The 12749-nt window shown below is 49.1% G+C and overlaps 1 protein-coding gene across 3 annotated transcripts in view; it reads left to right on the top strand.

Moving 5' to 3' along the window:
* The window catches only part of SEMA5B (semaphorin 5B), a 398541-nt gene extending 386059 nt beyond the window's left edge, over positions 1-12482 (top strand). For all 3 annotated transcript variants that reach the window (XM_073647519.1, XM_073647520.1, XM_073647521.1), the window contains one exon: positions 8443-12482. In XM_073647519.1, the coding sequence (XP_073503620.1) occupies positions 8443-8598 (156 nt within the window). In that variant the 3' untranslated portion in view covers positions 8599-12482. The remainder of the gene's footprint in view (positions 1-8442) is intronic.
* Positions 12483-12749: the final 267 nt, after the last annotated feature.

The raw sequence follows: 12749 nt of genomic DNA, 5'->3' as shown, positions 1-12749 counted from the left end.
AGTCCCAGTGTCGTTAGTGCTGGAGGGGCAAGGAATACACAGACAACGTACTGCAGTCCAATGGCTTTTACTCACAGTTCATATTCTCCGGGTCACTTCAGCGCCAGCAGTGACCACCCAAGCTGTGCGGTGTCCACCAGGTGAGGAACTCGGTCAACCCCCAGGCACTTCAGGAGTATGGTTCAGAGCTCCTTCCTATCCTTCCTTCGGCTCGTGCCCCGCCAGTGACCAAACTTTTGTCCAGCTCCCGCGGGTCTATGCGGGCAAACGTGGGCCCCGTTTCCCGCTACCCTATATGGTATGCCTTCCTAGCAAGGTTTAGCAAGGGGTCGCACCAAGTGATGGTCACGACCTCCGGTTCTTGGCTGAAGATTATTAGCTTCCACCAAATTGGGATCAGGTACCCTCTTCTTGCCTGACCCGTCACCCGATTCACGTTGGTCCTTAGGGTCCCTTCCACCTTCTTGTTCCTGAGCCCTTCTGTTCCTTTCCCTGTTCCTTCTCTTCTCAGGCCCCGGCCTTTCTCTAGGCCTGCCTCTGAGCAGAGCTCCTACAGAGCCTCTGCTCCCTGTCTTCTTCTCTGACTGAACTCCTCTGAACTCTCTGATCTAAGATGGTGCCCACCTTTTATATTTCCCTCTAGAACATGAGCCCAGGTGACCAGCAACCAATGAGCTCCTACCTACGCTCAGGAACCGTCCCCTCCTGCATCACCGGGTTTTCCTCCCCACTCCAGCCAGGGACAGATTCTGTCATGCCTGCATTACTGTCTAATGGGAGCACCGTTGAGCTGTCCCCCGGAAATGGGGTGTGTGTGCTGCATGCAGCTACCTGAGCCCTGGCCCACACTCTATCCTTACCCGGGAGTGGAATATAACACCTCTGGCAAAGGTGCAATACCTCTGTAGCGACCGAGTCCTCGGGGCGCTACATTCCCTCCCGGTAAAGCACAGCACGTCCTCGGGCTGGAACAGAGCAAAAACAAAACAATTAAGTACAGGACATGCAAAACTTTTTCAAACTTTTCACATTAGAAAACGGATGACAGTTCAATTCCCTTTATGGGAAACACTTTCCTCACTTGTTACACTATTATAAAACACTTTGCTAATGCCTCCGGAACTCTTTTGTCATATAACATTATAGAAAACTTTCATATTATTATTTAGCAGCATATAAAACTTTTTCTATATAAAACATTTGCAAGAAAAACATTTTCAAAACACATTCTTGAACTCTGGCCGCTGGGCAACTTGTGACCAGGTGTTCAATCTTCTTTTAAGTGCAAAACTTCAGTAAACTTTTAAACGTGAGGGACTCTCTAAACCAGTAGGGGGCGCTTTAGGAAGCGCAACTATTTACAGGGGATTGGCCGTTCCCAGTCCTCGGCCGGTTGGAAAGGGGGAATGGCTGCTCTCAGTCCTCAGCCAGGTAGGGGAAGGGGGATGGCTGTTCTCAGTCCCCAGCCAGATAAGGGATAAGTGGCAACTTTCACACAGGTAACAGTCTCATAACAGTTCCTTTACCCTGACGGGTAACTATTTACACTTGCGCGCTGCCACTTTTCAGTAGCGGTGTCCTCCTTGCGCACCTTCCTCAGGATGGTCTTCAGACCCGTCCGGGTCCTCTTGGCTCTCCTCGTAGCCGTAGTGCCGCAGTTCCTCCTCGGTAAGCCGGTGGACATGGAGGGCGTACGGTCCTTTGGCGCCCTTGTGCCGGGTATAGGTGACCACATCACCAGGGTATAGGTCACGTCCCTCTGGCAGATGGCTTTCGACGTCCCTGCTGGTCACAAAGACGTCGCCGGCGGTTTCCGAGTCCCTTATGAAGCCCCAGCCATTCTCCATCTGGAACCTTATCACAGTCCCGGTGGCTCGGGGACCACGGGCGGCTCGGGGGTCTTGACGGGCCATGCGTTTCTGCTCGGCACTCTGGGCCTGAAGCCGCTCCTCCCTAACGCGCCTCTCTCGCCGTTCCCGCTCAAAGGTCACCAGCTGCTGACGACAGGACTCCAGACGACGGGCTGCGTCTGCCCGGGTCTCCTGAGTGAACCCCATTAGGTTTTCGCCCGTAGGGTCCCACTCAAATTGGGCATCCTCTAGTGGGGGCAGGGTGACTTCTACGGGCTCCGGAGCAGGTATCAGGGGCTCGCGCGGAGGCTGGGTCTTCCATGGTCGACCGCTGACCAGCTCGGCCGGCCACACCAACGGCAGTCCATCCGGACAGGTGTGCTGGGCAAACAGGTCCGCGCCCAGCGGTGGTATAGCGGAGGGCCCCGGTTTGGGAGCAGCGCCCGGGGGCACTCAGCCTTGCGACCAGGCTGGGGGTCTTCCGGTTGTGCCCGGTGGCGGCCCAGTCCAGGAGGGGGGCGCTGGTGGGGTAACGGTGCCCGGGTTCACTAGGCCTTGCGACCCGGCCGGTGACGCCTCCTCCTTCACCGAGGTCGGGGTGCGTGGCGCAGGGCGGGGCGTGGCCGCGGCTCCTGCCGCTTGAGGCCTAGCCGGGAGTAGTGACGGCGCGGCAACAGGTACGGTGAGTGGGGCTTCGGGCTCTGCGACGGGAGGCTGGGGCAGGCTTGCAGCTGCTGGGCCTGGGGTGGTAACGTCCCATTTACCTGCCTCGGTCCTCGTGGCTCCCTCCGCGGCGGCGTCTCCGGCCTTCACTCCTCCTTCACCATCCTCAGAAGCAGGCGTACTCCGGGGTGCGGGTGATGCCTGCCGCTGGCGGGTTCCAGCCTGCCGGGCCAGTTCTTCTCTCCACCCGGCAAGCGCATCCCGCTGCGCCCGGACCATCCTCTGATCCAGGTCCTCCAGTGCAGCTTGCGCACGCTCCGGATCTCTGGGGAGCTGCGCCAGGATCTCCGCCAGGCTGCATGGCGGTTCAGCCTGCAGCAGGCTCCGGGTCAAGGTATTGGTGCTGCTGAATGCTTCCTCCATTCCTGGGTGCGGTCTGTCTAGACTGATCCAGACCGCGCCCTGCCCCACAGTTTTCTTCTCTTCACGCCCCAATTGGGGGTGGTCCTGGGGCAACTTGGTGACAATCACTTTCAGGAGCAGCCCCCCCACGTTGATGGACATCTCCACACCCGCATTCATGGCTGGTAGGGGCGGGCTCCTTCTTTGGCGCCATTCTGGGACCTGGCCCACGATGGGAGGTGGCTTTCTGTTGTCTTTTGGCGCGCACATTATGGCGTCCGTTCTGCTGGGGCGGGCGCCATTTTTCAACACAGTCAATTCAATACAACAGTCTCTTTTTAGGCGTGCAATACCCGTTTGTGGCGGGCTGGTAACGATCCTGCCGACTACGCCAAAGTTGACTCGCCCCCTGGGCCGTGGGGCACTCGGAACCGGGCTTCAGGGCAATGCTGGGAGTAGTAGTGGTGACCCGTTTCCGTGGCTCAGGGTGGTCAGACCAGTGGTAGTCTATGATGTGCTGTAGGTAATGTCCGACTACGCCACCCGTGGATTGCGGTCAGAGTGAACTGCCGCTGCAGAGCAGACCACTGAGGCTGGTGTTGTGGGTGCAGCAGGGAATAGTACAACTCCCCACGGGAGGAGTGTAGCCCCAGGGCAGTGTAGAAGATGGTGGGGGTGATGGTGCAGAGAGTCCCAGTGCCGTTAGTGCTGGAGGGGTAAGGAATACACAGACAACGTACTGCAGTCCAATGGCTTTTACTCACAGTTCATATGCTCCGGGTCACTTCAGCGCCAGCAGTGACCACCCAAGCCGTGCGGTGTCCACCAGGTGAGGGACTCTGTCAACCCCCAGGCACTTCAGGAGTATGGTTCAGAGCTCCTTCCTATCCTTCCTTCGGCTCGTGCCCCGCCAGTGACCAAACTTTTGTCCAGCTCCCGCGGGTCTATGCGGGCAAACGTGGGCCCGGTTTCCCGCTACCCTATATGGTATGCCTTCCTAGCAAGGTTTAGCAAGGGGTCGCACCAAGTGATGGTCACGACCTCCGGTTCTTGGCTGAAGATTATTAGCTTCCACCAAATTGGGATCAGGTACCCTCTTCTTGCCTGACCCGTCACCCGATTCACTTTGGTCCTTAGGGTCCCTTCCACCTTCTTGTTCCTGAGCCCTTCTGTTCCTTTTCCTGTTCCTTCTCTTCTCAGGCCCCGGCCTTTCTCTAGGCCTGCCTCTGAGCAGAGCTCCTACAGAGCCTCTGCTCCCTGTCTTCTTCTCTGACTGAACTCCTCTGAACTCTCTGATCTAAGATGGTGCCCACCTTTTATATTTCCCTCTAGAACATGAGCCCAGGTGACCAGCAACCAATGAGCTCCTACCTACGCTCAGGAACCGTCCCCTCCTGCATCACCGGGTTTTCCTCCCCACTCCAGCCAGGGACAGATTCTGTCATGCCTGCATTACTGTCTAATGGGAGCACCGTTGAGCTGTCCCCCAGAAATGGGGTGTGTGTGCTGCATGCAGCCTACCGAGCCCTGGTCCATACTCTATCCTTACCCGGGAGTGGAATATCACACCTCTGGCAGAGGTGCAATACCCCTGTAGCGACCGAGCCCTCGCTACAACATCACTGAGAATGCCGCCTATCCATCACTAGAGATCAGCGGTGACATCACTGAGAATGCCGCTTATCCATCACTAGAGAGCAGTGGTGATATCACTGAGAATGCCGCCTATCCATCACCAGAGATCAGTGGTGACATCACTGAGAATGCCGCCTATCCATCACTAGAGAGCAGTGGTGATATCACTGAGAATGCCGCCTATCCATCACCAGAGATCAGCGGTGACATCACTGAGAATGCCACCTATCCATCACTAGAGATCAGCGGTGACATCACTGAGAATGCCTCCTATCCATCACCAGAGATCAGCGGTGACATCACTGAGAATGCCGCCTATCCATCACTAGAGAGCAGCGGTGACATCACTGAGAATGCCGCCTATCCATCACCAGAGATCAGCGGTGACATCACTGAGAATGCAGCCTATCCATCACTAGAGATCAGCAGTGACATCACTGAGAATGCCGCCTATCCATCACTAGAGAGCAGCGGTGACATCACTGAGAATGCCACCTATCCATCACTAGAGATCAGCGGTGACATCACTGAGAATGCCCCCTATCCATCACCAGAGATCAGCGGTGACATCACTGAGAATGCCGCCTATCCATCACTAGAGAGCAGCGGTGACATCACTGAGAATGCCGCCTATCCATCACCAGAGATCAGCGGTGACATCACTGAGAATGCCACCTATCCATCACTAGAGATCAGCGGTGACATCACTGAGAATGCCTCCTATCCATCACCAGAGATCAGCGGTGACATCACTGAGAATGCCGCCTATCCATCACTAGAGATCAGCGGTGACATCACTGAGAATGCCTCCTATCCATCACTAGAGATCAGCGGTGACATCACTGAGAATGCTTCCTATCCATCACTAGAGAGCAGCGGTGACATCACTGAGAATGCCTCCTATCCATCACTAGAGATCAGCGGTGACATCACTGAGAATGCCTCCTATCCATCACCAGAGATCAGCGGTGACATCACTGAGAATGCCGCCTATCCATCACCAGAGATCAGCGGTGACATCACTGAGAATGCCGCCTATCCATCACTAGAGAGCAGTGGTGATATCATTGAGAATGCCACCTATCCATCACCAGAGATCAGCGGTGACATCACTGAGAATGCCGCCTATCCATCACCAGAGACCAGAGGTGACATCACTGAGAATGCCGCCTATCCATCACCAGAGATCAGCGGTGACATCACTGAGAATGCCGCCTATCCATCACCAGAGATCAGCGGTGACATCACTGAGAATGCCGCCTATCCATCACCAGAGATCAGCGGTGACATCACTGAGAATGCCACCTATCCATCACCAGAGATCAGCGGTGACATCACTGAGAATGCCTCCTATCCATCACCAGAGATCAGCGGTGACATCACTGAGAATGCCGCCTATCCATCACTAGAGATCAGCGGTGACATCACTGAGAATGCCGCCTATCCATCACCAGAGATCAGCGGTGACATCACTGAGAATGCCACCTATCCATCACCAGAGATCAGCGGTGACATCACTGAGAATGCCGCCTATCCATCAATAGAGAGCAGTGGTGACATCACTGAGAATGCCCCCTATCCATCACCAGAGATCAGCGGTGACATCACTGAGAATGCCGCCTATCCATCACTAGAGAGCAGCGGTGACATCACTGAGAATGCCGCCTATCCATCACCAGAGATCAGCGGTGACATCACTGAGAATGCCACCTATCCATCACTAGAGATCAGCGGTGACATCACTGAGAATGCCTCCTATCCATCACCAGAGATCAGCGGTGACATCACTGAGAATGCCGCCTATCCATCACTAGAGATCAGCGGTGACATCACTGAGAATGCCTCCTATCCATCACTAGAGATCAGCGGTGACATCACTGAGAATGCTTCCTATCCATCACTAGAGAGCAGCGGTGACATCACTGAGAATGCCTCCTATCCATCACTAGAGATCAGCGGTGACATCACTGAGAATGCCTCCTATCCATCACCAGAGATCAGCGGTGACATCACTGAGAATGCCGCCTATCCATCACCAGAGATCAGCGGTGACATCACTGAGAATGCCGCCTATCCATCACTAGAGAGCAGTGGTGATATCATTGAGAATGCCACCTATCCATCACCAGAGATCAGCGGTGACATCACTGAGAATGCCGCCTATCCATCACCAGAGACCAGAGGTGACATCACTGAGAATGCCGCCTATCCATCACCAGAGATCAGCGGTGACATCACTGAGAATGCCGCCTATCCATCACCAGAGATCAGCGGTGACATCACTGAGAATGCCGCCTATCCATCACCAGAGATCAGCGGTGACATCACTGAGAATGCCACCTATCCATCACCAGAGATCAGCGGTGACATCACTGAGAATGCCTCCTATCCATCACCAGAGATCAGCGGTGACATCACTGAGAATGCCGCCTATCCATCACTAGAGATCAGCGGTGACATCACTGAGAATGCCGCCTATCCATCACCAGAGATCAGCGGTGACATCACTGAGAATGCCACCTATCCATCACCAGAGATCAGCGGTGACATCACTGAGAATGCCGCCTATCCATCAATAGAGAGCAGTGGTGACATCACTGAGAATGCCGCCTATCCATCACCAGAGATCAGCGGTGACATCACTGAGAATGCCGCCTATCCATCACTAGACAGCAGTGGTAACATGCTGGGAAAGGGATAAAGGTGTTGATGGAGGGGTAAGATGCTGAGATCGGAGATATCTCTGATCCCAGGAATTGCAGTTGGTTGTCAGCTGTATAACACAGTTGGCACTTGATGCATATGGATCAGGCTTAGCTCCAGGACCCCCTTTCCTATAATTGTCCTACAAGGAAGGAGATAAACTCTTTTGCAATTTCATAATTGTTTTGTAGGTTTCAAAGATCGTGGAAAATAATTCATGACCGATATCAAAAAGTTAACCATTGCCACACTGGGCTGTAAATGCTGCTGTGCGCTGCCCTATGTATTCATAGTGAATCAGTGAAGTTTTGGGTTGAATTGTAATTTTTATTTTTCACAAGGGCTGAAAACTAAAATGCACACAAAGCAATCTTCATCCCGGAGAAATGTTCCCCTGTCCTGAGCGTTCATAATCTCTCCCGCCTTGTGCTCTGTAATTCTGTAGCTTCTTAGTCATTGGCGTGAAATAAAACATAATGTCCCATCAGATGTGGTCAGCCTCCTGCCTGCCTCCTGCCTGCCTCCTGCCTCCTGCCTGTGTGCACTGAACGAAAGAGGAAAATAAACTCATTGTATAAACTTCCAATTTATCTCATGTGAGGGAAAATTTCATTTCTGCATCTGAAGCAGCAATCAAATTACACCCCGAATCGAATAACGCGGCACGCCTTCGTTCAGCTAGAAAATAACCCAAGATTCACAGTAAAGATCATTCTCGCTGCCCTGGGAGGCTACATTTCAATGAACATAGTCCGCTGATATTTAACCTAATTACTCGAGACAGAGAATTTGCTTACAAAAACTGTTGATACACCGGATCTCCAAAAGATTGATGCATAGGCCCAAAATATCCTGCACATCTGGCAGCAAATCAAAGAAAGTCACTGCTCCGGCTGCATCTAGATTTAATGAACGGCGCATTGTTTCACAGCAGACAGAATGTGATAAACCGTCCCAACTGAGTTATTAATTCTTACTGTTTATGCCGCTCGTGATACGCGCTCCACTCCCTCCAGACATTGCTTATAGGCTACATCATTGTCTTCTATCTCCATCAATGAGATAACATTTCATAACACCTGAAAAATGTTATCATTCATGGTCCTGGGGAGGAGACGGTGCGCAGTGGAGGATGGGGCTTTAAGGTCCGACTCAATGCTTTAACTATTTTCATCCTTTTATTTTACAGACACTCAATAAAAACAATCTGCTTCCAGATGACCGAACCAACTTTTATCCTTTGCAACAAACGAACGTGTACACAACCACATACTACCCGAGTACTTTAAGCAAATACGAGTACAGAGCAGATTCTTCTCCGGGCAGAACTTTCACCAACAGCTGAGATCTAGCCCGGAATGGAATTCACGTCGTCACACTGAGGTTCCATCGCCGTCCCCCTCTCACGCTCCATAAATGCGGCTCCGCTCATTCTCGGATATAACTTGGGCGAACGCCAGACTGGACCTACTGATCCTTCCCTGTGAACCATTGTGGACATCGCACTGGAGTTAGCCCCTTTCACACGGCTAGAGCGCTATCTTCATGTTTTGAGAGAGGAGTTTAATCCAAGGTTTCTATACACTTGAAGATGAACAAGCTACTTCCAATTGAGATCCTTGAACATATTTTTTTTTTTTTAATTTTTAAAGAAAATTTCCTAGAGTTTTGCGGAACAGTTTGACACGTTCACTCGCGAGGGATTTCTCTTTTTCTTATAAGTGAAGAAAATAACACGTTACACTGAATGGCTTTGTCGCTTGCATGACCGGCTCCTACACATCATCACGGCGTGGCCCTTGCTCGGCTCCTGTTTGACAGTATTTGGATTGTATCAACAGCCTCAAACCTTTGCATCAGTCGCGCTGCCGATTGTAACTGAACTTTCTGAAGTGACATTCTTATGAAGTGGGATGCTTTCCTAATAGACTTATTCTTTTCAGCCTCTAACAAGTGTTGACATTTTTTCTTGTTGATTATATAGTAGATCCATTAACACACAAGAGGATCGAGACAGATCACATCATGTCTCCAGATGTCCCAGGTCCACCTCATGGTCCCTGTGGACCACGTCATTCCTAATCTGACCTACAAAAGCTTTGTGAGAAAGTAAAGTCACCATAACAGGTTTTATTCTGTTTTGATGTCATTGTTACATAGACCTATAAATCGTTAAAATCAGGGTTTATTAGAGAGCAGGCCGGTTTATAGCTGACTTTCCTTGTTCTGTGCACCATGGAACAGTCGGCTAGTTTGGAGGTGGATCCGATATGTCCATGATGACCAGTCTAAGTCTCTTAGGACCAGTCTGAGCTGACAGATTGGTTGACTGCACTTTCTGATGTAATAACTCGTTTTGATGTACAGAAGAACAAACTGATAAAGTGAACAATTTCTGCTCTTTTCATGGTTACTACAACTCAGAATGTTGGGGGTTTTTTTTTTTTTTTGTTTTTTGTTTTTTATATATAAAATGAACAGGACAAAGGAATGTCTACAGCATTTTGTCTTCCACAATGTCGGGAAAACGTTATACACATCAGTCTTAGCGGCCAGCAAGCGTTTAAAAAAAAATTGGGGGTTGGCAGTGAAAGGGTTATAAAAACCTTTTAGCTTTATAGATAGCATCGGAGTGACAGCGTTGAGGACAGATGGCAGTCACAAGTAATTCTGCATTGATACTGAAAGCAAACATCACAACCCCTTGCCATGGAAGAGACTGATCTGAAAAGGATGTCTTTTTTGAGAAGATGGACATTCATTCTGAGCGTCGCCATTAGGTTTCGTAGACTTTTTTTTTTTGTCCGATGTGTGTGCGGATTTTTAGCATTGGTGTCTAGAACGTTTTGTGGAAAGGAATTAATTTGGAGAATGTAGCAGAGCGACTGTAGTTTTAAGTGGAAATTTAGTTTCTGCCTTAGTTTAGAGTGATTGCAATGCAAACCCATTCAGTGCCTGTTCTGTTTGATGGTATTTCACGTTATAAGATTACAAGATACAGGTTAATTATTGCAGCATTCCCAAGATCCATAGACTGCAGGAAGCGGTGATACAACAGCTCGTCATGTACCTGATACAATGAGCAGCGTTACAATCCGGCAGCCGACACATCACACAGCTCCAATACACAACTTGTCGTCTATTAATGACAAAGTTCACTCACCCCTCAATATCAGGAATTGTCACCTGAGGTCACATTTCCTTTTGTCTTCTCTAGTGAGAAGCTGTTACATCTGTGGATTATTATATAAATGCACAAAGGTTATTGTGATACAGAATTATTTGCAGTTTCTGTAAGTTTTTGCGCCGGAGAAAACGGTTGTAGATCAACAGCACAGAAGAAATGGCGTCTACACTATAAATCAGAGAATTAGCAAGGACGACTGTAGAAGACATGCAAGAATGGCTGTCATGTTTGCCATTTTTCCAATTGTCTTGATAATTAGTCAGTTAGACATACAAACTGAATGCAACCATTTCATATAAATACCGTAAACTAATATAAATACACTTAAAAAGCAGATCTATAAAATTACATATAAAGGGAAGCGCAGATCTTTCTCTGATTAGACTTATATCTGTAATTGGTGGCTCACAATTCCAGATTCTATCCTTATCGTATATTTCAGCACTTGTATAAATCTATTATATACAGGGGCGGACATATACCATTGGTGCAACTTGTGCAGCCGCACAGGGGCCCAAGAGGTCAGGGGGCCCACTATCACAAAACAGGTGGAATTGTACATTATGATGAGCTATTGGACTGCAAAGGGCCCATATATTGCTCCTTCGTAGGGGCTATCTCTGTCTGTGTCTGCTCTTGTGTATGTACTAAAGGGGTTATTCAATTACAGACACATCCACAGATTTATGAAATAAACCTCTGATAGAAGGCCTTTCCTCTGTTCTAGCCTTTTCACGCGACTCCTGTACGCTGCCCTGGAGAGCGCTGCACCGGGGAGCGCTGCACCGGAGAGCGCTGCACCGGAGAGCGCTGCAGACTTCCCAATTATTCGCATCCTAGATGCCGCTGTAGAGGACTTTTAGCGCCTACCTCTGAAACGGTTACCGATTAGGCGATTTATCACATAGCCACAGGATATACCAGAATGTTCATGATGGCAAGATCCCTTATCGCAGACTTAGTCTAGCTAGTTAACTGTTAAAATACTAGAAAAAAATATCTAATATTTTTGTGCATTACACATTTTCATAAACTTAAAAGAAAAATGTTAAATAATACTCTTTCTTTAATAGACCAGCCCACTTAAAAATAATAAAATATATATATATAACAAATGCTTCAGACATCAGTATTTGTATGCCAAAACCAGGAGTGTCTCCAAAACACAGAACAGGTGTCAGTCTTTCAACAATCGGTTTTTCTCTGTATATTCTACTCCTGGTTTTGGCATTAAAACACTCATGAAAAATCTGTGGTGTCTGAATGAGCCCTAAGACTTATCCTATTACTCGGGGTCCTGTTGTAATCTGGTAGGTTTTATGGGTTCGGTTGGAGAGCCCCATCTTGCTGAACGTCTCTGCAATGCACCCGGTGAAGCTTGTAACCACATCGCAGCACGTTCCTCCCAGACCCCCGGAATACTAATGATTCCTGACTTTGACAAATCCATTATGTGTTAAATTCAGGAAATTCTACAGATACAAATTACATTTTCCAGCTGCGAACAAACCGTCACTTTGTATATTTACATCTCAGCGTGACGCGGCGCGGTAGAGACTCAATCGGCCGGTTACAGATAACCGAGCGTTACATCTACAGCACAAATATTGCCGGTAACCTTTTGGAGGGAGGGATAATTTAATTTCTGCAGAGAAGAGTGTGGAGCATCGGGGGAAACATCAACTCATTTTATTTTTGAATATCAGATTAAATGTGTTTCAGTTAAATATTTCCCCTTGGAAGATTTTCCAGCTACAATAATGGAGGATATAAAAGGTTTACTTAGTCCCCGGAGTTGAAAAACTTGCTGGTAGATGTTCTAGAGACAAGGTTGTAATAGTAAAGTAAGCGGCACCCGCTCACTACCTTTTCCTGTTCGGCTTCATTCAGATGTCAGAGGGGTTTTTTTTTTATCAGTGATTTTTATCAGCGTTTCATCAGTTTTTTTTTTTTCACTGATGAGAAAGGGGGAAAAAAAAAAAGTTTCTAAAGCTTCTGTCATTCAGTAAAACATATATGACATGGATTGCAGTCAGATTTTTCTCACAACTCTGTAGACTTTCATTGACGATTTTGATCCGACACTCAGATCAGTATCGGACGTATCTCTGTGATTCTGCAGGGACCACTCGGTCCAAGAAAAAAAATCCGACATGTGAACAACCCGAGACTGTAAGGCTATGTGCCCACGATGCTGAAATGGAGCAGAAATTTTCTTGAGCATTTCAGCATCTCCATGGCAGAAAAAAGCATGCAGTTTTGCCATGCGTTTTTCCAATGCATTGTATAGGCAAATCTGCTTGCAGAAC

The sequence above is a fragment of the Phyllobates terribilis genome, unplaced genomic scaffold (genome assembly GCF_046119375.1).
Source record: "Phyllobates terribilis strain yellow unplaced genomic scaffold, ASM4611937v1 Scaffold_9__5_contigs__length_417890890, whole genome shotgun sequence".
Lineage (NCBI taxonomy): Eukaryota > Metazoa > Chordata > Amphibia > Anura > Dendrobatidae > Phyllobates > Phyllobates terribilis.
The sequence above is the reverse complement of the archived record's forward strand: the minus strand, read 5'-3'. Positions and strand labels throughout refer to the sequence as shown.